This window comes from Dermacentor silvarum, chromosome 1 (genome assembly GCF_013339745.2).
Source record: "Dermacentor silvarum isolate Dsil-2018 chromosome 1, BIME_Dsil_1.4, whole genome shotgun sequence".
Taxonomy (NCBI): domain Eukaryota; kingdom Metazoa; phylum Arthropoda; class Arachnida; order Ixodida; family Ixodidae; genus Dermacentor; species Dermacentor silvarum.
The window spans coordinates 11,283,630-11,310,281 of NC_051154.1; the positions used below are offsets into that span (position 1 = coordinate 11,283,630).

Here is a 26,652-nt window from a genome sequence, read left to right on the forward strand (position 1 = left end):
GGCAAAACCAAGAAAAAACATGGAGGAAAGGCTCTTTAAATGTGTCATCCTGTTGCATGACAATGCCTTGTCATACTCTGCAAGTGAAACAATGGCAATACTGACCTTCCTCAATACATGCTACATAAAAGTGTTTTTCCGAGCGTGAAATCAGCCTGCGAATACACGTAAAGTGCCTCGAGTGGCCAGTCACGCGGCAATTTTGCGTGTATTCGCGGGCTTCTTTCATGCTCGGAAAAACACTTATGTATTGCGTATGGAGCAACACAAAGCTGTATCGGGAGCTTTTCATGTTGCTCTACAATTTTCTCATTGACACTTTTCATCTAATTATAATATTTGATAAGTTTATTAATTAAGAATAATTATGTAATTAGGCGGAATGCAAAAAATAATCTGAGTACCTCCAAGCGACGGCAAACAGTATTACCTTGGTTCTGTCCAGCTACGTGGCATTTGCATATTTTTAAATCTTGGTGCATTATAGTTGGGAAACCCTGTCTATATATTTAAACCTAGACAAACAACGATTTGGGAATAAGTGGAGGCAACCAATGCTGCAAGTTAGTGGTTACACCAGCAGACAGAAGAATTTGATTTGCAGGGACTTAAGAAGCTGGAGGACAGGTGTCACAAGAGCACCGACATCGTGAGGAAATAAGTAAATAGTGTGGCAGTTACAGCTTTCTAGCTAAATTTTTTCTGAGTAAGACTAAATACTTATGGGCCCCTTGTGCCATGGTCGTGAACAAGCCCCACCAGCCCCTGCAGTGCCTGCCTCACCTGGTGTCACAGCATCAGCATTGCACTATACGCAAGTTCTGGGCCAAAGACCCCATCCTGCAGTCCGTCCAAGTGGAGAACAGTTTTGCCTATACCACATCACTCTGGAGTGACGCTTGTCTGAGCTAGTGCTTGATGCTCTTCTTTCACAAGTGACTGAGGTGCAAAACATTCTCCTGGTGGCCGCAACTGATACACTGTATGCAATCCTTAAGAAAGCTTTTGCCACTCTCACTCATCTTGAAGCTTCCGAGCAGTGACAAGCAGCCACTCGCTCAAGAGGAACTTTGATCGTTGCCCAATGCTATTCCTCAGACATCTTCAACACCTGCTTAGTGACAAGGCCTTAGACACTGCAAACTCTTGATGCTTCCATATATGCATGACCCTCACCGCTGCACATCAGCTTCTGCTCTCAGAACTTGTGATGTTGGCTGACTGCACAATGGAATTTACGAATCCTACTGTTAATGCCATGCAATCATCACAAGACATGGACATCACAGAACTTTGATTCCACAAGCAAAATTTTGCCACCCATCCCAAAGACAGCCACACCTTGCCGACTATTTGACATTTAGCTTAAGAAATGCTGCACAAACATCTTAACGAATTATCGATAGAGTGACGCACAAGCTGCCTCTGTGCGTTGTTTATATCAATGACCTCCTTGTTGCCAGAAAGAACATTGAAATACAAAAAACATTTGCATCAGCTTTTTACTTAGTTCAATTTTGGCTTGGTCATCAAGGCTGCTAAGTGTGAATTCAGTGTGGGTGCTATCTCCTATATCCAGCATCCACCCAATGCCCTCAGAAAGTTTCAGCGATTTGTATTTCCATGCCCCATGTGTTGTCAGGGCACTCTGAAAATGCCTTGGGCTGATAAATTATAAGCCACTTCACTGTGGACTGTTTATCTATTCTTGAACCCTTGGAAGCACTTCTGTCAATCATCAAAAGCAATTCTTCAAGCATTCCTTGAGATGCTTGTGCCAGACCAGGCTTTCTAAACAGTTGAGGCCCAACTCGCTGCTACTACCTCGCTTCGCCTGCCTCTACCAAATGACGCCTTTCACGGTCCAGACAAGCTGTGGGTGCCACCCTTCAGTGAAACATTGCTAACAACCGGGTGCCAATTGCTTTTGTCTCGATAAAGTTGCATGCCATGTGGCAGCACCCTTTTGGCCATGAGCTTTTGGCAGCCTAGCTTGCATTCAAAAAGGCCGTTTGTGTATATGCAGCTGTGCTGCTAGCATGCCATTTTGTTCCTGTATCACGTTTTAACAGCAGGCGCACAGCCACAAAATATTATGCCCCCGGAAGGAGCCCAGGGAAAAGGAAAGTGCAGTATTTCTTGTCTTCACTGATGTAAAAATCCTGGCACAGCGAAACGCTTATGCAGTTGTTCATAATACAATATCAAGCCCTAGCAATTCTTGACTTACAGTGCCAAAACGAAAAATCACAGTGCACTCCTAAAACATTTTACTGCTCCCTTTATTGCTACACGTCATCTTCATTATGCATTGTGTGCATGGTGATTTCGTGTGATTCAGTAATCCGTTAATAATTTCTAATAAACAATGGCTCCAGTCACAAACCAATTTAGCCTTCTTAAGTGAACAACGACTGGCACATGTTACAACTGAAATAAAGAGCACTGATGTTGATTGAAGAATACTCTCAAGCACACAAAACTTCTTAAGAGCTTGTACTCCACTGAGGTTCATAACAAAAATCACAATACATTACATGTTACCTATGTAGAAGAAAACAGGAATCTGTGAGAGAGGCCAGCCTTCACGGATGTGTTATGCATCGGAGAAGCTGCTGCTCAAGGGGATGAAATGAGAGCATGAGCAAAATGGATGAGTCTGACACACTTGCCTGTCTTATTATTTCTCTGTTCATCACAATTGTGCTGCAAAACCAATCTTCATTTGTCTCCAAAAGAAGGTGAGACAGTTTATATGCTGTTTTTTGTGCTGAATGAGCAAACAAAATTAAAGGGACCTTGCAATATCAATTAAGAATTCAGCGTCTGCATGTGATTAGCAGAAGATGACGAAGATGATAACACCCAGAATGTGAGCTGGTTTTCTGCGTCAACAGTAAACTAAACGAAGAGCCTGCTGATAAAGACATCAACTTCCTTAACAAGTGATATAGTTGCTGTCACGTGCTGTCGTTGAAGTGTATATTAGCCACTGTTCTGCCGAATAAAGGTTGTTGAAAGTTAGCAATCTGTCTTTCCTGCATTCTTCTGATGCAATTGCCTTATTCAAAACCTTTACTATGGCATACCAACAGGCCCAAATTGCCACGATGTTAAATGAAGAGCCAATCAGATGAGACCACACTGGCTGTTTAAGAAGGAAGAAATAAGAGGAGACACATCGGTGGTTGGGATCAGGAGAAGACGGCTTGGGGCGCAAAAGTGTGTGCTAGTAGGGCCAGAGAGACACCCCAGGGTGCAAGGCCTTCATCCAGCCACACGGTGGCTGGATGAAGGCCTTGCAGGCCTCGATGACCCGGCGTGTCCCAACGACATCTTTTGATGGCAGCTAGAGGGCAAGGCAGCTGAGGCATTGAGGAGCGTGCTAGAAGGGCGCGTCGAGACCCTGACACGCAACACTTTCACTCAGCCGCCTCGACGCTACCGCGATAGCCTGGCAATTCCCGGCAGCAACCACTGTCTATGGCAGCGCAATGACCATGTAGTTCCTGAGCATGTTTGGCCTGTTGGTGACATGACATAGCAACTAGAGTTCTACTAGTCTGTCGATCAAGTCACCAAACTGGTTTCGGACCCTGCAGACAAATGCCGTCATCAACTAGGATTCAGTGACTATTTTACAGCTCATTTTGTATGGTTAGAGTTGCATGAACAGTTAATCCTAGAGAACTGAATTGGATTGAAAGACTTAATTATTCTAACGCACCGTGCTATCTGTATATTTTTCTTGGTTTTTGTGCTTAAGTAATGTTAGGTAAGTTTCCCATGAGTGCAAGTGGTTGTTTTTTTCCCTGTCAATAGATGTGTACCCTTAGATTCTATTTTCGGCTTTGATTTCCCTCTTGAACTGAGGCAACACCCCAGTTACAAAAGTCACCATCGAACATTACCACATCACAATCGTCAAGTAAAACCTTGACCCCAAAATTTCAATGTGCCATGTATGGGCAGAATTGCTGGCAATCAAATGGTGACCTTGCCACATCTTTGCAACCTTACCTTTTGTCATTTTTAGCAAGCTGCACTGCAGCAGAGTTGACAACTGCAATGTTCCACCGAATGCTAGACATCACCGCAATAATGAGCTTTGATGCAGGCACCGTAAATTTGTTCCCCAAATGCCAGGAGGAGCACCACTGCCTCATCAGTGACACGATTCTACCGTTTTGTTCAGTCAGATCTTCTGAACCTTCTAGACCACTTCAATAAAGCATCCAATAAATGTAGTAGCTTTGCTAAAACACGTCCAAAAATAAAAATTGAGAATGACACTATGTCAGCCTTCGTAAGGACACAGGTAATGCACGGAATTCACAGGTGCAAAAGGCACTGGAGCATGCAAATGTGTAAGACAGACAAAGAGGGAAAACCTACGTGATGACAGCATAATTTGCTCAGCAAGAGATAGCGAGACCTCAAGCCATTATTCATAACTATTATTGCACTTTCTGAGATGCACATTCATTTTTCGTTACCAATTAGTAATAACATTGTTGGATATTTTTGCTGTTGCTAGAGGCACTGATTAGTAGTCCGCATGCAATGGTTGGGATATTAAAGAGTTGAAAGAAAGGGCAAGGGTGGTTTTTGAGAGAAATTGTAGGCTTCCTTCTCCAAGTACAGCATATCAAAAGGCAAAAATATTAAGTCAACAAGGACTGTTAAAATACCATTCCAGAAAATTCACAGTGCTTGTTTTGTGCAAAGAAATGACTTAGTTAAAGAGAAGGGAGTTGTGATGCTGCATACGCCATCACCGCCCTTTACTGCCGCGTGTAAAACAATGCTGCAGTTTCTTGCACAAAATGCACAAGCGCGCCCAAATATCGAGGCAAGACAGAGCCTACAGTGCTAGAAAGCGCACACTGAATGGTAAACGTGGTCTTCGTCCCTCGTTGCAATGGACCTCGTTCTCTGCCATTTGCGGTTTGTGTAACTACTGAAATGCGAAAACATGGGTGGCGCAGAGTTGAGCAAAAACTAAACCTTTTGACCGCCCCTGTCGTTGTCAAGGATAACGTCAAAAAGTTATTTTTCTCAGAATGGAATAGAAGTAGACAAGTAGCATTTTCTTCCGTTATATAATGCAACGTAATGATCTTTCCATTATGAGTGGTTAGTACTAGTGACAGAATTATAATGAGTTCCTACGTCATCATGCTAGTATGTGGATGTCCCAGTGTAGTCTCAAATCGGGTCCTACATTTATCTCAATTTTCAACTACTAAAGCTCTGTTCGCGATAATATTGATGCCTTGGATGTTGTCGAGCAGTAATCTATCACTTTAGCTTATCTTAATATTTGCCTTTAGTGTCCCCTTGATATTTGGCTTAGCAGCCCATGACAGCTGTGTATAGAAACTAGGCACGTTTATTCACCATGTTCAAAAAGTGCTCTAGTTATGCTCAGAATACCAGTGGCATCTTACATGCTCTCCACGAGTCTGGATGCTTGAATGGGAAGGCCAGACCATTGTCGATGGCAGCGATCTTGATCTCTGGTGTCCGTGGGCTCCAACTCTGCACATAACATGTCGTCAGCCTTGAGAATATGTAGCTGCTACAAAGCACAGACAAAAGAGAGTGCCCAGCAGCGCATACCTCAGCTCCTTCAGTGCCTGTTTCCTGGGTCCGCGAGCAGCACAAACATTTACATCTTTGCTCTCTGGCCTTAGCACGTTTGCACTGCTCGGCACTTGCCCTGGGGCAAGGCATCACTCACCTGAGGTTCCTTGTCGGGCCGGGTGCACTTGATAAGCCAGTTGTCATTTCCCCGATCTGCGTGAAACAAGATTCACTTTACATGTCTCATCAAGTAGAATAACAAAGCAGCAGCTCATATGACCTGTTATTTCCCAAGCCAAAGCAATGAGATAAAAACAAAGGCTTTGAAGTGTATACAAAACTAAACTTTGTTGAGGAAATATATGTCTGTTTCTAAAAAAAAAATTTGAGTTAATCAGTAAGCTTAATGAACAGGACTAATTATTAATCCACACTAATTACGGTGATCCTTCATTTGATATCCAGACTTATTGTGTATGCTAATGTTAAAACTGAGCACTTTAAATTTTTTTTCAGCTTGCATAGCTGGAGACTTATTACGGTGATCCACATAGCCTGTACATTGGAGAAGAGGAAGCAACATCAGAGTTCATAATGAAGCTATTCTTAAAGGTGTGTCTGATGGGGGGAAGGGAAGAGGGGTTAAAAAAAAGTACAATTGTAAAGGCGTTTATTAGACACCAGCCGTTTGGGCTGTCCGTTGTTTGAAGGTCTGAGCTCTCAGCACGAGCTGCGTTTCTCAAGGAAAGCGCAGGAGGGATCGACCCACTAGAAAGGGCTGGAGAGAGTGACCCGCTATGACGTTCGTATTCTTCGCTACACAAAAATTAAATTCTGGTGTTTTACATGCCAAAACCACAATACAATTATGAAGCACGCCACCATGGGGGGATCCAGATTAATTTTGACCACTTGGCTTTTTTTAACTTGCACATATTCATGCTTGTTACTGGCTCTCTGCCCTGACAGCAACAAAAAAAAAAATGTTTAAATCCATCATCGCTTACTCTCATCTCATGCTGAGGACAAAGCATTAGGTATGTTTTGTCATTATTGAGATCAGCTGTTTGTTTTGACGCTGCTAAGACTACAGAGGCAGCGCTGAGCAGTAGAAGAGCAATAGCATGCTAACTTGGGCTGGCTGGTACACGTCTGAAGAAAACGAGTAACAGCACTGAACAACGGGACGTGACAGAGTTCAGCGCTGTTACTCATTTTTTTATTAAAAGTGGTTTGATCTCCATTTAGCAGATGGCGCCACAGCATTAGCGCTGATGATGCGTTGACGATGTGGAATGCTACGAATTGTTCACTACCATAATTGATTTACTACTCCGCTCTAGTACAGTACGTGAGCAAGCGCCAAATAGACACCAAGCAGACGATGCAGCGTGTGTGAACATTTACCAGGGCGTTCACTCTTACTAAAACAGGCTAAAGAGGCTGCATAGAAAGCGTATCGATGAAGTGAAGCCCCGCTGTCGCATTCATGGAAACGCAGCCTATAGTTACAACACAGAAATATTTGTTGCGTCATCCCACAAACAGTGGAGGATGTACCGAAAGGATGGCAAGCAGACGCTGAGCAGACGGTGCGGTGCGGATGAACACATCTCGAGGGACATTCAGTTTTCCTATTGGCTAAGGAGCCCTGCAGCTTCCCCAGTATAAATATAAGTACACAAGCATTTTTGCATTCCACCGCCCATCGGATTGCATCCAGCGCAACTGGGATCAAACCTGTGACCTCGAACTTAGAAGCACAACGCCATAGCCACTAAGCTACCGAGGCAGTTGGGGTTCAAAAAGCAAGCAAGTAAATATACGAACTCAGCACTGCTCATCTAAACAGCCCGATTACTTTTACTAAATGTTTCCTGTGCACTACCACCACAGATAAGTAATTGTCACAAGTAACAAAGCAGGTGAACAATGCCATTAAAGTGCATCAAGCCATACTCGATGCAGCCAGCAGCAAGTTTAATAGCACAGAAGGTGCTAAGCCCAATTCTAACGAGGTGTCTCAATGCTAGAGGCGTTTACCGAGATGGTACAAAGAAATGCGCAATTAGCGATGGAGAAAGGGCATGCCCTCCACTTGACAGTGCGTGGTGCTGAGGATCTTGGAGGTCATCTATCACATGTGAGACCCCACAAAGTGGCAGCGCTACAATTGCATTATGACTTCGTGATAAGTAATATCGAATGTGTTGAGCAACACACAAACTTTCTTACAATTATTGTGAAAAACCTCTATGGTTACACTCCCACCGGCTTTCTTTGTACATGGCCATACCAATGGCAGTTTATGCGTGTGAAAATCGGGAAGTTAGGATTTCTGAGAGATACTTTCCCCAGCTGTACAAAATGGTTAAAATCTATACATTAAAGGGACTGACAACTGACCAGAATGTGTTGCGAGACGATGGAAATGGAATGACCATGATTTATAGTGATATAATCTAGCACGCTGTTCGCGATTTAAGTAGGAACTGTAATTTTAAATGGCAAAGAAAGTCTCAAAAACCAGTAAGTGGCGAGGCCTGGAGGTGAAATCTTGGTACTTCGGATGTAGTCTATGAGATTACTGTACATAAGTCAACTGTTATCAAGTACAGCATAATAACTGCTTAAAATTGAGTTGGTATATTATTAGACCAGTTCCGCTTTATTCTACGATTCGGAAAATAAATGTGCATGTATGGTTACAGCAACATGCTGAACAGCGTATCACGTGTAAAAACGTCGTTTTGTTATCCATCCGATTGGTTTCGTTTTGAGTGCTTAAATACAAAAGCAGTTGGACAAGAAACCACGAAAGCATGTTGCTATTATCGCAGAAATACTTTAACACTTCGGAAAACATGAATCACAGGAACATTGACTGGATAAACAAAATAATACTTTCTCACAGCTACGGCTACACTTGTCTGCCTCCCACTAATGCCAGTGAATAATCGCTATCATGCTCACCTATCACCGTTTTCAGCATGTTTCGATCTGCAGTGAATGACTACATCCTCACTGCAGATCGAAAAATTTGGATAAATGTTCCAGGGCGTTTTCCAAGTTACCACTTAATGATTAGACAGTCAGACCGGTAAGCTTTCCACTGAACTAAAAAAATTGGGTACCATGAAAATTGGTTGTCAGTCCCTTTAACCTGGGACTCATAACCCATCGACCCGGGAGACTCACTAGGCATAAAGTTACCATTCCCTTGTAATGTTTTGACATTACATCAAGTATCGGTGTATTTTTTTTAAACCATACAGAATTTTTTTTTTTTGAAATCGTCTGCCACAGAAAGCACAATTCTAGCCCTCGAGCTGGATTGTTTGAAGAGGCGGACATCACTTGCTCAAGAAATAGAAATGCATAAGTGACTAACAAAATTGCACTATCAGTTTTCAGCTAATAACTTCACTACACACACAAGTTGCAATTTACAAACTCCAACTGGTGAGTTCATAAAGTGAATCTACTTGAAACAAATTCTCAGGATGGCACAACATTCCTGAAGTTTGTGATGAAATACATTGGCGGCCGAGTTACTGTATTTACCGGTCTATAAGTCGCACCTTTGTATAAGTTTCACCCCCCTCAAAACGACAGTTTTTCCGAAAAAAAAAAAAAAAAAGTATATAAGTCGCATCGGTGTATAAGACGTGCCTGTTCATTCAGTGAGTGAGGTAAAAAAAGATAGTGACGTTTCACTTCGTGATTGTGGATCACTGCGCAAGCGTGTCGGTGCCATTCCTATTCGCCGCGAGATCGAACTATAGGTGGCAGCCCCGTCCCCGCATTAGTGTGGATAGGCGGTCGACGGCGTGCACTGAAATGTACGCGTCGGCGTTTTGCTGTGAACAATTTGGCCCGATTTTTTGGTAATGAAACGCGCTCACTGCAATGAGCTGATCTTATATTGCCCTCCAATGCCACACTGCCGTATCTTGAAAACGATTTGCAGATGAGACGACTTCGGAGTCGGTAAACTCGTGGTCGGCCTGCTGTCGCTTGCACGGCACTCAGCAACTCGATCACGAGAAGAACGCAGTACTCCCATAGCGCATAAACAACCCGTAGCAACGACCAGAGGAGGTCACCCCGCGCTTCGTGGGCATAGCATCCAATTCGATTTTCACAGCAGTTTTTCCAGAAAAAAAAAAAAAAAGAACACACTATAAGTTGCACAATACTATAAGATGCAGTGATGAAAAATTATATTAAAAAAAATGCGACTTATACACTGGAAAATACAATACTTTCTTGCTCCAATGCATAAAACAAAAAAGCAATTGGAAGAACAGTGCATTTTACCACAAACCTGACACCACATATCTCAAAACCAGAGCCATCTTTAGTATTTGTTCTATCTGGATATGCCTTGCCAACTCACTGGCTACAATTTGTAAAGGCAATATGTGCCATAATGTCATTATAGTTGAACCCGGATATATCGAACGCACACACAATGAATTATTGTGTATATCGAACATGGTAAAATCCCCATGAAATTATTATTATTTATTTATAATTTTATATATCGAATTACCGATAGATCGAACTATTTCGCAATCCCCTTTGAGTTTGATATATCTGGGTTCGACTTATTGAAAACTCAATTAGAAGTTTTATGTTAATTAGTCAATTTTGCATTTCAATTTATTGCGCAAGTGATGCCCAACCTTCAAGCATGCCAGTTCAAGGATTAGCACTGTGCTATCTTACACAGGCAATTTATAAAAATTCTCTATATATAGTCTAAAAAAACACTAGCTATGTTAGCGCATAGTGTGTTACCACACACGTTTCAGCGAATCAGCTAACATTCGCCAAGCTCTTCAACGAAAAGATTTAAAAAACACGGTGCAAGGTACGAAGCTCTCTCACCAAGGCCACACCGCCAATACGAAGTACGAATGCAGGACATGCCAACAATGAGTAATGGGCCAAGCGCGCATTACCAGGCCCGACAGAACATCCTAAACTACGCACAACCCACAAATATAGAGTATAGTGTTTCCAAATGGCTGACTGTGAACCTGTGCAAGTGCGTACTAGATTGAATTAGCTCAGCGACTCTTTAGCTCATTTAGCTTTATGAATGGCAGGAGATGTGATGGCACTCTTCGCATAGAGTAGTGGCGACCGCCATCCGACTTTCACCGCAATTTCTCTTCACCGTGGCCTCGGATACTGCATGGCACGGCTTGTCCTGGAGCAGCTTTGGAGCAATTTCTCTCATGTGTACCATGGATGTAGCAGCTTTAACGAAATGTAGCAGACTGGAGCAATTGTAGCAGCATTCCTACTACTGCAACTGAAGCGAACACGTGCTTTGCGCATGTTTCAATTGAATGACAGTAAACGACAGTGCCTGCAAACTGACACAACTGTTGGTGCATTCACCTTACTTTCTTACACCTTCACACACATTTGCTCATCAGGATTAAGTTTTTTGTTGTTGTTTCTTTGGGGGGGGGGGGGGGGAGATCTAAAAATTGGCACGAATGTCATGATCACCATCTCGTACGTCCTAGGCAGATACAAGTAAGATGCTGCTTCTCATTGACACTAACGGAGCTGGTAATAAAGTGACCAAGGAAAGCTTGGTGGGCCAATTTGTTGATATGTTGCTAGCCTGACACACAATTTCGGCACTCACATGCAGACATCTCATCCATTCTGTAAAAGCAGCAACGTTTTCTGTCTTCATCATACTTAAAAACAGATATGGGACCAAACACAGACTGCCTTTCCACAAGTGAAAAATGTCTCCCATTAAAGTGAGGCCTGCGTGGGACCCAGAGAAGCTAATTTTGATCCTCACTGGTTGAGTTATGCAGCCCTTCTCTATAGAATAAATAACATGGCCGACATGCCTTAGCGAGAACAATGCATGGAGGTGCTGTCTTTCACTTGTCAGGTAAAATGCAAGCAGATTTGTATTCTAAAAAATTAATGACCTCTTTTAAAAATTCAACGGCCTTAATTTGTTGTATTGTTTTTGCTGTTACTGTGTTAGTTTATTCTGTGAAGACTTCAAAATAGATTCTGAAACATAGACAAATTATTTTTTCCAACTTATCTGATTGCAGATGTTTTCATTTAACATTAAACATGTCGTTTAATAGAAAGAGGAAGACATGAAGGGGTATTAATCAATATATATACTGCAGTGAGAGGTGAAACCATAGGTGCCCAAGTATTGCAAATTAATGCACTCAGCTGTGCAACTCTTAATTTTCTGTCTACAGCAGGGATTGACAACTCGTAGCTCACAGGCCAGAGTGCAGAGCCTTAACACAACTTGGAAATGGCTACACACTAAGGCCACATCGACTTTTGACCTCAGGCTGGATAAGGAACAAAGGATCCAGTGACTCAACTTGTTTGGCATCCTCACTTGGAGAGATAACATCTTGACACAATGGGGTGTGACTCTATGAACTGGGACACACTCAACTTGCTGCTTTAAGGCTGTCATTTCGCAAATCATTTGACAACCATCTGGCTCAGCTGCTTGGACTTGAACATGCAATTTTAGTGCATCTATTCAGGGTGCATACTTAAGAGACAGTTTCCTATGTAGTAACTCATATTTGGAAACCAGATAATTACTACGGCTGGTCATCAATTTAAATATTCAGCCTGGACCTTGCAGTCAATTTTTTGGTAGCTTAATCAGGCTTGTGGATTTCCATTTATATGAGCTAAAAATTAACTGGTTATTCATATCAAACTCGCACTGATGCAATCACAAGTGCAGCTGCAGTAAGGGTATTCACATGTCCAACAGGCTTGAAGTGCAGTGCACATGGGCAGATTTTGTTCAGACATGCATGACGGTGCCTTTTTTTAATAGCAATATTGCAAGCTCAGTTTGTCGTTCTCTTCCTTGCTGCACAGCATTTGAAAGGGGGTGTTGGTGCTGACACTTGCCTGTTTTTGCCCATGTGAACTCAACTGATTAATTATTGATTGATTGATGTGTAGTTTTTATTGGCGCAAGGGCCAGATATGGCCAAAGAGCGCCATGTACGTAGTGATGAGTAATCAATGAATGGTTTGTTAATAAATGAAGAAATGAGTTAAGAATGGTGGATAAATGTGGCTGTAAAGGAGCCTAAAGTCAATCACTGTAAATACTTAGAATATAAATACACTAAAAAGATCGCAATGATTTTTGATGTGCGCTATGATCATAAAATATTTACGATGAAGAATACTTAGCGCGACGTGCAGGTGACAGCAGCACTAGTACCTCACAGAGCCGTTGGGGGCAAGGGCTGGTAGGCACGTGCGTACAAATATGCTTGTATTGTAGCTGCAGCCTCCAAGAGGAGGTCGTGCTACAAGTATTCGGGTCAAATGACTTTTAACATGTTGGTTTCGGCTAAAAATTTCAGTATTGTTTGAAAATCAAAAAGCGGTTCATTGCTCAGAAAAAATGCAGGGTGTAAAGGTAAGTGGTAATGATATGCAGAACCGGAAGCATTTTTTTCTCTCTGCTTCTACTTCAGGGCACTCAAGAACATGGAGGACTGTAAGACTATTCCTACACTTAGTATACAACTGATTAATTACAATAAAAAACTTTCACTATTAAAGCATTAGTCAATTAATTGGAAGGTTAATCAATCAATCGCCCAGCCCTAGTAAATACCTGGCAGCAAGTACTGAATTGGCTCCAAAGAAATCTTGCTCTATCATCATACCTCTCTGTAAAACATGTTTGTGCAGGAATCACCATACATTATTACATGCAAAGGTTAACCATAGCAGCCATTAAAGGTAGATTTAAAATGGTCAGTAAAATGGTCAAAACGCTTCACACTAGCCCCGCATTCATATCTTAAATATCCCTCTATCTGACACGCTGCCTAACCTCTCCTGAGTGGACAAGAAGCTCAGCTCATTCAAGGTGCTTGTGATCAGACTGTTCTGGAGATGCCATAAGCTCACCTGCTGTTTTGTTGACAGCAATACATAAGGAGCTTCCAGACTCTGATTGTCTGTCACTGCAATGGTTGTGATCTACTCGATCATTCATCAGAACAGCATATGTCAGTATTTGAAGATGCCACTGGCATAACCTGTGTGCAGCCACCCTCCTATTATTTTGCAATATTATAATATGCACCATATTCACATAGGAGCAACGCAACTGTAGCGTTGGACTGTGCACAACACAATGTGCATGCAGTGAAGCCAATTTTTCTTACTTTATATTGTATTCATATTTTAATAAACATTCTCCCACAAATTTTTCATGTAGCTTTGCTTTATTAATTTATGCTATCACTTTCGCAAATAAAAAAAAATGCTAAATTTTTTTTTTCAAGGTTTTCATTTCACAATACCTAAAGGGCCCCCCCTCACCAGGTCCAGTTGGAAATTTAGGTTACACAATATGAAAACCTCCGAATTCCCCCTGCCAGCAAAACTCCATTGCACCAGCACTCCAAAACTTAAGAGATGCTTACATTGAAAGAAGCTGTCATGGAAATGAACTAATGTTGGCCCATCTATATAGGCTGAGCGACCCACAGCAGCCATTCCTCTCCTGCCTACAGGAGCCAAGGGCTGTTCACGTGACCCCTTTTAGTATTCCCTTTCCTGCTGTGCAGCACATTTCAGATGCAGTTTTGAATGCTCTGGAGTTCTACACACTGCAGCTGGCTATCAGGTACTACGCACTGCCACCACTCTGAGAACAGAGTGCCACCTGCAGTGCCTGGTGAGGCACGAGGCTCATCCCTGCTATATCCTCCATCATTTCAATCAACCGTGATATCCTTTCTCAAAGTACGTGCTAGCCCATCACTGAATATAGAAGTCATTATTGAGTGGAGCAGGCTTACTAGCTGATAGACCAAAAGGACAAAGCAACCATGCTCTGGCCAAGCATCACAAGCACTGCAGACGCCGAGAATGTGTACCAAATGTTGTGCGCTCAAAGAAATTTTACAATGAGGTGGCATTTTGTGGTCTACACAACTTAATTCCATGCCTAGTTGCAAAACTTGCCAAGTTTGTCCAGAATTAACTGAATGCACACATGGTCTGCAGTGATACCGGATGTCAATTTCACTGCAACAGAATAGTGACACTATCTCTCACTATAACAATGAAAAGGCATATTGTGCTGCTCTTACTAACAATGGTGCCATTGTTCTGTTGCAGGATAATTTTTTTAGTGACATGTCTGTACTTTATAATTAATGCATATTTCTGATTTGTTCTCGATGAAACAGGCAAGTAATACATCTAAACATGGTTTTGAACTGCATGAATAGCAAAACTCCACCTCTTAAAATTTGACCGAGCTAGCAGGATTGCACCCCTATTGATCAGGATAGGAAACCGGGCGAGTTGGTATAGCTTCATGGTTGCAACAGCGTGACTAGACACGGACTGAGTAAAAGGAGGGGACACCACACCCAGCGATAACTATTAACTGAAGTTTATTTCAAGAAAACATCCAGTATATAAAGCATATATAAGCATGCTCCTATTTATGCAAGATTAGCAGCCACTCTTGCCACACTGCATTTGTTTACAAGGCAGCAGCTAGTTTAAGATGTCCCTACTCATTACCACTGCAGCAATAGTGTTTCGTGTCCAAATTTTACACCTGGGCCGCTATTTTGTAGCGATGCCTTTAAAGTAATAATGCCTTTTCGTGCTTATCGCGCTTTGTCAGTGGTCAGAGCGACGGTCCACTCGCGTTATCAACGTTGATATCGTGAGCGGACCGTCGCTCTGACCACAAAGGCATTATGACATTAAAGGCATCGCTACAAAATACCGGCCCTGGGCTATAAGTGACCATAGTAGAATGCCTCATATTTAATTTGGTTAGCAAAAATCCTTCAAAGGCAATGTGTGGCGACTTAAAATTTGTAACAAAATGAGCTAATATAGGGTGCCCCAGCTAACGTTAGCCAAGCTGTTTAATGGAAAAAATTATTAAGGAAACACGGTGCAAGATGCGATTTTAAGACCCACAATGTTCAGTTGTCGCAACACAGACGACCGAACATCGTAGGTCTGTACCTTCAACTGTGTTTAAAAAAATTTTTTTTTTTTCATTGGGCAGCTTGGCTAGCGCTAGCTGGGACACACGGTATGAAAGGTTGCTTTAGTCCATCCCAGACTGACTCAAGCAGCTTGGTATAGAAATGTACGATGCACAATTAATATAAGTGCCCTACTTGTATCCTGTATGCAATGTACGACATCATTAGGTGTTCCTCACTCCCAAAACATGTTACACATCATTGACACTGCATTCCCAGGCTCAGTGTGTGGACTTCAATTTTTCTGGCAGCCATCTACGCACAGTCACTGCACAACCGCCTACCTAAGATGTCCCAGCCAAGCAATGTGGTGTGAACTTTGGTAATAATCACAAATAAAAAAACTTAAAAAAACAAAAAAAAACAAGTTTTTGTTGTATTCGTTTAAAAGGTACCTGCTAGTTGTTTTAAATGTAGAGAACATAGCACACTCCAAATCTCAGAACATTCACATATGGCTCAGATATCGCCTTGATGTGCAGCCAATGGATCAGAACCTTTTTTTTCTCCCTTTCGCCTTCATTAAAGTGCTGTCACCATGGCTACAAACGTTTCCCCAGAGGAACATTGTTTAAGTGCAGCAAATATGACTCGCCTCTCCTAAGGTCTATGCAAGGGTCAAGAAGATAGAGGAGAGGTCACTGGGCACATAAAAAGGCCAGAAATCATAGTCTAGAACAATATTTGATATGTACCATGCATGCATGTTTTATATATAGCAAAGATATATATCACGATACATAGTTGTCTTTGGTATGTATCAGCAACTTCCTGATAAAGTACCGTGAACCAAAGCACATCACATACTTTGAGGAATCTAAACTGGCTTGGCTAGGTGGTGAGCTTCTGTAATATCGGTGTCACGCAGCCACTTTCAATCGAGCCCGATCCCAGATCAAAATTCTCTACCGCAATTGGCTCCCTCCCTCAGCTTGCACAAAGGAGCCAATCGCGACCAAGAAATTCGATCCCATTTGGGCACGATCATGATCGAAAGTACCCCCCCCCCCACCAGGTGATACCCGTATAACTTCCAAATTTCCTTTGATAAGCTGTAGTAAATTATGGCAGAAGGGCTCTCGTGCACATTGTGAGGTGTCTACGTATTCCATAAATGAACATCAGACTTATTGTCCTTCATGCTTCCTCAAGGTTTTTTCACGAAACACTGCTAGCCCTTTCATTCAGAAATTCTACGACACTTTACGGCTAGAATTCACATAATCATATCATGGCGCAAAAAAATGTGGCAGGCACACACAGAAATAACACATTTGACTGTCAGTCTGCCCACCAGATCAGAAACTCTACTTTGACTGGACTGTCAGGCCAGTCAGAGTAGAAGAGACATCCAAAACTTGATAACCACAAGACTCAATTCAAATAAGAGGTTGAAAAATGAAACTAGCAAAGACCCATGAAACATAGAAAAGGCCTGACAGCAATAAAATACACCCACTCACCTGTATTACGAATAATGTAATCCAGTACCACTAGCCGCTCGAACTGGAACTGGAACATGCGCTGGAGATCAGGGGGGAGTGGTTCTGATTCAAACTTCCGCAGCCAGTAGTCGGCATCTTGGTAGCTTTCCACGTACAGTTGGAAGGATCCCACCTATGAGCAACGCATCTCAGGTAGCCAGCCATCTCTTGACATTCAGCTAAACACACCAACCTTGTGAGGCAAACCAATGCGATGAAAATGTCGGCCAACTTTTGGGAACCGTTCCGTCACATTCTTTTTGGTCCGGGCCTTGGCACGGTCCAGAGCTGAGTAATTGAATGTTTCGCTAACCAACTTTACCACCTGTGCGAGAAAAAAACAAGGCAAATAAGTATGTCAATGCCGTCATTCACTGCGAGGATGTGCACTCACCTTAGTTTTAGGTACAATGTTCAGTTGCAATTTTTGATCCACTAGCGACGCTCCTGCCTCGGACAGGTAGCCTTGATTCGGCACCAGACAACTCCTTCCAAAGCAGCACGGGCAACAAAGCTTGTGCATCCATTTCGTCCACTTGGGATTCAACCTGCCGTACGGTTCTTCATCCTTTGGTTTGTAGACCGCGATTTTCTGTAATGATAACCGTTGGTGTAGCTGACTCGTTCCAAGAAACAACGCAACATTTTGAGCAGCACAATGCAACGGGGAAACAAAAATTGCTGCTGCCTCCCGAAGAACTTACCTACGCCTTAAAGGCGTAACACGACGTTACAAGAAGACCTAATAATTCAACTGTTACCGGTTGCATTTATCTTGACAAGACGGAAACACAAGGTAATACTAAAGAAGAGTGCCGATCGACAGGCACAAGCTGTGTGACAGGTGCCTATTGCGAGACATCACCCGCGGTCGAACGTTAAAAGCAAGCTTTTGCTCATCGGGTCAACATTCCGCGAAACAAGCTTAACATCGCTCCATCGCGCATTAATGCTTAACGACTGCAAATAATTCAGGAACAGCTAGATGCTTGCTAACGTAAGGTAAAGCAGCGGTTCAACTTAGGCTTACCGTTCGTTCACAGTTCTTGACAAAGTAGCTTCCACTTGATCCCTGGTAAATTCGCTCTGGATAAATCCCTGACTCAATCGCTGTGATGGCTTCCCGGACGACATTAGCGAACTGCGGGTCGTCCGGGAAGGTCTCTGCTGTGGTCCCCAGATCAGGCTCCATTCGACGAAGAAGAGGCTGACTCTCACGCGTTCGCGATGCGTTACTCGCAAGCGATGTCCCGACTGAAAACGTCACGTCGGGCAGGTTTTGCTCGTCGCTGTCTTGATATAAACCCAGATCATCACCAGCGTTGATGGCGCGTAATTTTCCCTGTTCGCTGGTCATTGACTTAAAAAAAAAGGAAAAGAAACGGGTCGCGCCAGGCCCGCTACTTGAACCATAGAGTTTTGTCACAGGAAATATAAGCAGGAGCAGCCGAGTGGCGTCAACATCACGTGATAGCTGTATCCGCCTGTCTATGTTGACGCACGCTGTGGCAACCTTGGGCGGCTGGTGAATACGCATTGAATACGCCTCAATATCGCAAAAACAGTGTCCACTGCAGTCATCGTTAAGCGCCTATTGTATATGTGTAGCAGTCACGTGAGGAGTAAGTGGCGTTCGTTCCTCCGTCGCCTTTTCATTTTCTTGAACATGCGGTGACACCGGCGGCAAGCAGACGACGTTCGACTGTGCGCTTGGGACGCGTTACCATTCCTCCTGTACTCTGGCACGCCCACCGATGTCACGATCTCGTAAACCTTTAGTAGGTATGACTGAAAGATGAGCCGTTGCTACGATTCATTATAAAGTGCTCAGAGCATCAAACTTCAAGGGGAAAAAAGAGGGAAGGGGAAAAAAAAAACGCTCTAGGACATTCGTGATCGCTGTCCTTTCGTCTGAGTTTTGTTGCTAAAGGCATGCGCTCATGAGAAAGACTGGAAGCATAAATAACGAATCAAATTCGTGCTACGTATATGCAAATTAGAAAAATCACAGGCTGAAAATATATTATTTTGTTGCGACATTACAGCTTTAGAGTGTATTTCTAGAGTGTAGCTATACATTAAGTGTGTTTCCTGCACGTGCTCACATTATTATTGCATCCAAAATGCGCGTGTAAACGCCATGTCTTTTTTTCCTCCTCCCCCCCTCCTCTTTTTTTTATTTTTTTTTTAGGACGGGGAGGGCAGGCCGTCTGATGTGAACGTAAGGTAACGCAGTAAAGCAATGGTATTCATGCTCTTCGTTTTTTTTTTTCTTCTTCTTCTTTTGAAAACAAACCAAACTAAAGTTCAAGTACCGAAGCTTTAGTTGATACTCAACCAGTAAGGTGCTGTCTAAAGGATCGATACCCCCTAAATTCGCAGACAACACAAAACATCCCGTGCATGTCCCAGAAAGATCCGAACGTCCTTGCTTTTCATGGGGCGTACTATAAGGACGTCCACAGCACCATTCCCACGATGAAATTTAAACATAACATCTACTGCTGGACTTAACGTGAACCTAATATTCGAGCATCATCCTCAGCAGGATTCTCTCAGGACGTTGCTTCCAGGTGTGTTTATTTGGGAGCTTCATGCTCGCCCGAGCGACATTGAGTATAACCAAAAACGAAATGCAAATGGCACACTGCAAAAAAAGAAATGTTTATTTGTACACTCTCTTGTTTTAAACATTATTATTATACAAGCCCACGAAAGGCTTCCGCAGACCTAGCAAAATTATATGTACAAATTGATTATTTGTAATTATTATTCAAATAATGAATCAATCTTCAAATAATGTAAGCAAAACTTGGTCTTTGGTAAATCATCTCAGAGGGATGAGTTCCAGTAAACGGTCTGTTTTCGATTCTTTTCAGCAACCTCCCACAGCAGTGGCTGATGCTTTCAACAGGCACTTTGTAAAAGCATCCCTAAGCGCTGTTTCTTTATCCACAAACACTCGGTCGTTAACGCATTCCATATCTGAGTCAGCTTTTCTTCCGAAATTTTCGAAGTGTGATCTGGAAGAAATTCTTTTCAGTTTCCGTCCTAACAAGCCCACTGGATATGATGGAGTATCATTACACATCATCCGAAGGAATTTCAATGTTCTGGCAGATATTATTCTTCATATTCTGAATGGGTTTTTGGAAGGTGATGAAATTACGGCATGCCTAAAAACAGCAGTTGTTTTACCACTACATAAGTCAGGGAAGAAAGATAAGATTGAAAACTATCGGCCAATTTCTATCTTACCGGTTATTGCTCAGGTCTTAGAAAAATTTCTTTTCCACACTATGTCTTCTTTTCTTAACAAATTTTCTATCCTGACCGATCGCCAGTTTGGTTTTGTTTCTGGGCGCGGTACTGTGGCACTGCTTGAAGAATTTGCAGACGACCTGTTCTCGGCATTCGATCAGAATCTTTTCGCGTGTGCTCTCTTCTTAGACGTAGCGAAAGCGTTTGACACCCTGAACCACCAAATCTTGTTAAGTAAACTGTATTTTTTGGGATTTCGTGGATCCTTTTACAACATTCTCAAAAATTACTTGAGCAACCGATTTCAAGTGGTCGCTACTGATGATAAGGGCGTTTTCAGTTCTAAGTTGTCGCTGAATGCGGGTGTACCGCAGGGGTCAATTTTATCGCCATTGTTGTTTAACATCTTCGTTAATGACTTTCCTTTGGCGATTTCCAAATGTTCTGTGTTCCAGTATGCTGACGACACTGTGTTACTAGCAAAACATCTATCTTACAAAATGTCAACTGAAATGTTGCAAAATGACGTGTACAATGCGATGCTTTGGTTCAGTAACAATGGAATGGCTGTCAATGCCCCAAAAACACAACTGGTATGTTTTCGCTCTCCACTTAAGACTACTGTGATTAACTTGCCTCTCTACTTACATAAGTCTAACTGTGTTCCTTGTAAGTGTACTCCTATTCCATACGTAGATTGTGTTAAATATCTTGGAATATTTTTCGATAGCAACTTATCATGGCAACATCACTTATCACTCATTTGTTCAAAACTGAGGTCAGTCGCTTGGCTGATGTTTAATATGAAAATTATTGCGCCTCTCTCTGTAAAAAAATTGATTGTGCATGCATTGGGTTATAGTGTATTGAGATATGGTATTACGGTCTTCGGATTCTGTTCGGATCGTTGGAGATGCAGGGTAGACAGGATTATAAAAAATATTCTTATAAATGTTGCCTACAATTCCCAAACAGTAACAGCTGCAAACATCTTCCGTGAACTTGGTCTGCCTAATTTTCATTCTTTGCTCGTTGAAACAGTTGTCATAAAACACTTTTGGACTTCCGCTTTCAAACAAAAAAATACCTCCACAAGGGAACTTCGTAAACACGTCCGCTATATGTTTCCTCGTTCATCCACAAAGTATGGTGCGGCCAGACGCTGTGCATATGTGCCGGATATTTTTAACAAGTTACCGAATGAAATTTTTAACGCTACTTCAAAAAGCATGCTGAAAGAACTATTGAAGGAGTCATGGTGAAACTAACTTCCACAACGCTTTGTCATCAAAATTTTCACTGCTTCAACTTCTGTTTCACGTAGAATAACCAAATTTATCTTATTTTTTTCTGGTCATTTTTTTTCTTTGTCTTTCTGTCTCATCAACATCTTTTTATTTACCGTTTGTATTATGTTCATGGCACGGTCCTACAAGCCAATTGAGGCTTAGACCGGCCTGTTTGTGTTGCTCTGTATTTTTTTTGGTGAATAAACATTATTATTATTATTATTATTATTATTATTATTATTATTATTATTATTATTATTATTATTATTATTATTATTATTATTATTATTATTATTATTATTATTATTGGTCGTGGTGTCCAAAGCGCACCTTCCACCAACGGTTCTCTTGAAGCAACAAAAGTAGATCTTGAAGGCTATGCTATTTTAAGTGCACATATACGTGGTGCTGCACCTCAGGTAGTTCGTTTGTTACCGAACTGCTTTTTAACGTGGCAAGAAACAAAGACGGAAAACTTCTGAGATTCAGAGCACATGAAAGCGCACAAATATCAAAACGCTTGCCCTACAATATGGGTTCGCATATCCAAGCTGCGTCATGCACATATTAACCCAATTTGTAAATAATGAATTGCCCTCTAGTTACAGTGTCAAACAGTAGTTCCCTTGGAACACGTCCTGACATCATCTTTAAATTGTCCTCCAATTATGTACCTGGTATGTTCGCAATATCTACTTGGGACGGGCAAATGGACCTGATCAGGAGAAATTAGGATTAGTGCAGGGCACCCCTTAGGATGCCCTGCATGTCTAACTGACATTAACAATGCATCTGTGTAGCTGTGTACATGCCACACCATGGTAAGAGAAAAAAAAAAAAAAAAAAAAAAAGGAGCTGGGCAGGCCATGTAATGCGTAGGATGGATACCCGGTGGACCGTTGCAGAATGGGTAGTTGATGACGGCAGTATACTAGGGGGGGGGGGGGGGGGGGTGATGAAGTTTGGAAATTTGCAGGCGCAAGTTGGAATGAGCTAGCGCAAGACAGGGCTAATTGGAGATCGCAGGGAAAGGCCTTCGTCCTGTAGTGTACATAAATATGGGCTGATGATGATGATCCTTAGGATGTACGAATTTTTTATGCTGACATCCCAGAGACTTAATGAAGATACCTTTGCGTTGTCTAGGTTGGCAGGCGACCCCTAGTATATTATATGATCTTTATCTCGATGTCTGGAATTTGCTGCCGGCAGCTTAAGTTTACGCTGCCTATTGGATAATTTTTGATAGGCTGAATACTGTGTAACCCGCAAGAACAATCGTATCTGGTAAGGCTGGATGACCAATATCAAGGGCTTGCATCAGTGAACACATTTGCGCTGCCTTGTTCGCTGGCCGCGAACACGCACATGATCACTGGTGACATAATACCATTAAACGATTTCGACGATTTTGAACAAACGTACTGAGTCGTTAGGGCAGGTCCTTCTGATTTTAAGTGTCTCATTTAAGCGCTCCGCGTAAAGCGTGTAATTTAATTATTTGTAAAATAAGGTTTGAAAATGGTGAACAAATGTTGCTCGTATATATATTATATTGCTGGAATGTCGGTTAATTTGGTTCTGTAAAAAAAAAAAAAAAAAAAGTGGCAGGAAGAGAATATACACAACGACAATTTATCACTACACTCAAGCACTTCCGGCACACAGCAAGTGTCGTCTGCTTATGTTACAATGTTCACCGTGTTGACGCGATAGCTCGATCTTCGAGGGTATCTCCCTGGATATTTACTAATGGTAGAGCATGAGATTGTCGGCCTTTTAATTTGTTTACTCTGTTCCAGGCTTTCCGAGTTGCGTGTTCAGTGTTGGTGTCGAGCTTTCTTTTCGCGAGCACCATGGATCGACCTTGTTACGTTGTGGGTTGCAAATCTAGCTATCGGCGACATTTCAAGCTGCGACATCGTGTCCCTATGCAAGGTAACTTAATTGCGAGCGGAGTGGCTGCAGCGCATCGGGCTGTCGGTATCCGATCGACACCAGCATCCACGCGTTTTCGGCCGTCACTCCACGTAGGATTACTACCGCATAGAGTAGTATACAGGGTGTTTTTTTATAGCTGCACCAAATTTTTTAAATTAGAAAAATATATATCTTGTTCACGTTATCTTTACCATTCGAGTGCATCGATTGGCGGCCTCTAGATACAGAGCAATTTCCGCACTTACGTGCGTAATTAGCAAAGTTACGCTAATTAACTTTCTAATTATCAACAATAGGTGACTACAGCAAATGAGTACTTTGGGGCCCGTCCTCGACACTACCTATCCCAACGATCAAATTTTCAATAGCGGAGTTCATGTGAGAGCTAAGCGACCAATTAATTCCCCTTGGCAGGCTCCTTGAAACCGAAACTGGCCGCAAAAAGAGCGTCGTTGTCGTCGATGTCGCCGCCCCCCTGCCTTTCGTCACGTCTCCGAGGTAGGCGCCGGTCCGGCCCGCGAGCAGCTTGCGTTATCGCCTTGCTATCTGCGGCGTTCGCCGTCGACGCTACAGACTGATATGACGTAATATGACGCCGTGCCTGTAGTATCTAAAAGCCCAAGGAGCGGGGTTCGCTACAGCGCAACGTGGCGCCCGACGGAATGACGAAGTAAATTTGGCGGCCCGCTGGCATTGAAACGCCGCAAACAGCAAGGAGATAACGCAAGCTACTCGTTGGGCCGGACCAGCGGTGACGTCGAAGACGTGACGAAAGGCTGAGGGGCGGCGACATCGACGACACAGACGCTCTTCTTGCGGCCAGTTTCAATTTCAAGCTGCCTGCCAAGGGGAACTAATTGTTTGCGTAGCTCCCACGTGAACTCCGCTATTCAAAATTTGATCGTTGGGCTAGGTAGTGTCGAGGACGGGCCCCAAAGTACTCATTTGCTATAGCCACCTATTGTTGATAATTAGAAAGTTAATTAGCGTAACTTTGCTAATTACGCACGTATGTGCGGAAATTGCTCTGTATCTAGAGGCCGCCCATACGTACACTCGAATGGTAAACATAACGTGACCAAAATTTACATTTTTCTAATTTAAAAAATTTGGTGCAGCTAAAAAAAAAAACACCCTGTATAGAGTTTTAGGTTAGGAGACGTAAGCCGCACCCAAGCGTTGGGGGACGCAAACTACATTGGGGGCCCTTCGCGCTCTTTTTTTCTTGCTTTGGGTTCTTTTGTACGCCCGGTGGTTTGTGCAAATGCAGGCAGACTGGGCGTTTTGCCAGACGGGTGATCGAAGGCACCAACGGGAGCGGCCTAAAGCCCTTCTATTTTTGGAAAAGTACCACCATCCTTTGAACAACGCCGCTTCTCTCTCTCCTGTATTTCCGTTGGACTATTGCTGTGACGTGATAGCGCGCGCCTTCCCTTTATATATATATATATATATATATATATATATATATATATATATATATATATATATATATATATATATATATATACAGGGTGTTTCAGCGAACACTTTCAAAATTTATTTGAGGTTGCCTGTGGCAGATAGCCTAATTATATTTAATCAGCTGATCTACTGGAAGAGGCGGACACTATTTGCGCAAAAAATTGAAATGCATAATCGACTAATTAACAAAAATTTGCTAATTAAGTTTTCAACTAATTACCGGATGGCCCATATTGTAATTTACAAATTGTAGCCGTGGAGTTCGCAAGGCAAATCCACTTGAAATTAATTTTCTGGATGACACCAGTTTCGAGATATTAATTCCCGAACTTTGCGGAGAAATGCATTGGCGTTCCAGTTAATTTTGTGCTTCAATGCATAAAGCGACGTTTTGTTAAGAAACTAACTGGAACGCCAATGCATTTCTCCACAAAGTTCGGGAATTAATATCTCGAAACTGGTGTCATCCCGAGAATTCGTTCCAAGTGGATCCGCCTTGCGAACTCCACGGCTACAATTTGTAAATTGCAATATTGGCCATCAGGTAATTATTTAAACACTTAATTAGTGAATTTTTGTTAATTATTCGATTATGCAGTTCAATGTCTTGTGCAAGTAATGTCCGCCTCTTCGAGTAGACCAGCTCATGAACTAGAATTGTGATATCTGCCCCAGGCAACCTTTAAGAATTTTTGAAAGTGTGTCTGCAACGGATATACGGATGTTTCACGAACGCAGGAAGTACCCTAGTAAAAATTATAATAGAAATATTTTATTGGTTTCTATAGGTTTCATTTTATTGGATTATGAAACGACACACCTGCCACACTAATAAAGCTGATAGCCTGTATTGGTGTCGACGGTAGCACTGTGTATACCATAGTGGTTTCTTCTACAAAGGTGCATTATTGTCCATTCTAAAGCGAAGCTTTCTACGTGAACCCTCCCAAACTTCGAGCGTTCTGGAAAGGCAACAGCACACCACTACAGGTGTGCTGGCGGCCAGCTATGATCTCTACGAAATTACGCAGTGAAACAACAAAAGGTACCTAAATCTTCCAAGTACAACAAATAAACAGCTTGGAACGCATAAACCCTTTATTAAAACGACGCCTTTTCTGCCTTCATTCTCGATGTTTGGCACGTCTGCTTGGTCGACTTTTTGCCAAGCAATACTATATACCAATACAAGTTTATATCATGGTCACTAATTCTATTACATCTATTGGGACCTATAAAGCATTTTATTTGTCCAATACAAGTTTTTATCACTACTTCTATTGCTTCAATTGGGACCCATAAGACATTTTATTTGTCTTGTAGAACACTGTATTGCCTTGATACAGGACTGGCAGAAATCTTTATGGGAGCTGTGTACTTTGCTATGGGACCTGTACATTCTGTTATGGGACCTGTACGTTTTCGTACAGTTGGTGTAAACATTAGCCCTCTGTAGAATCTGTGCTGCAAAGATGATGCAGTATTGATTTGTACAAATGAAAATACAACTTGCACACCCATGAAACAAAGATTCCAAAAGCA

At 42.3% G+C, this 26,652-nt stretch overlaps 1 protein-coding gene across 1 annotated transcript in view; it reads right to left on the bottom strand.

Moving 5' to 3' along the window:
• LOC119456656 (phosphatidylinositol 4-kinase type 2-beta) overlaps positions 1 to 18,603 on the bottom strand; it is a 43,097-nt gene extending 24,494 nt beyond the window's left edge. Inside the window, exons 1-6 of the mRNA XM_037718485.2 lie at positions 18,186 to 18,603; positions 17,550 to 17,747; positions 17,349 to 17,480; positions 17,135 to 17,288; positions 5,744 to 5,799; positions 5,451 to 5,541 (exon numbers count right to left, since the gene is read on the bottom strand). Coding sequence (XP_037574413.1) covers positions 5,451 to 5,541; positions 5,744 to 5,799; positions 17,135 to 17,288; positions 17,349 to 17,480; positions 17,550 to 17,747; positions 18,186 to 18,512 — 958 coding nt within the window. The 5' untranslated portion in view covers positions 18,513 to 18,603. The remainder of the gene's footprint in view (positions 1 to 5,450; positions 5,542 to 5,743; positions 5,800 to 17,134; positions 17,289 to 17,348; positions 17,481 to 17,549; positions 17,748 to 18,185) is intronic.
• Between the last annotated feature and the right edge of the window lie 8,049 nt (positions 18,604 to 26,652).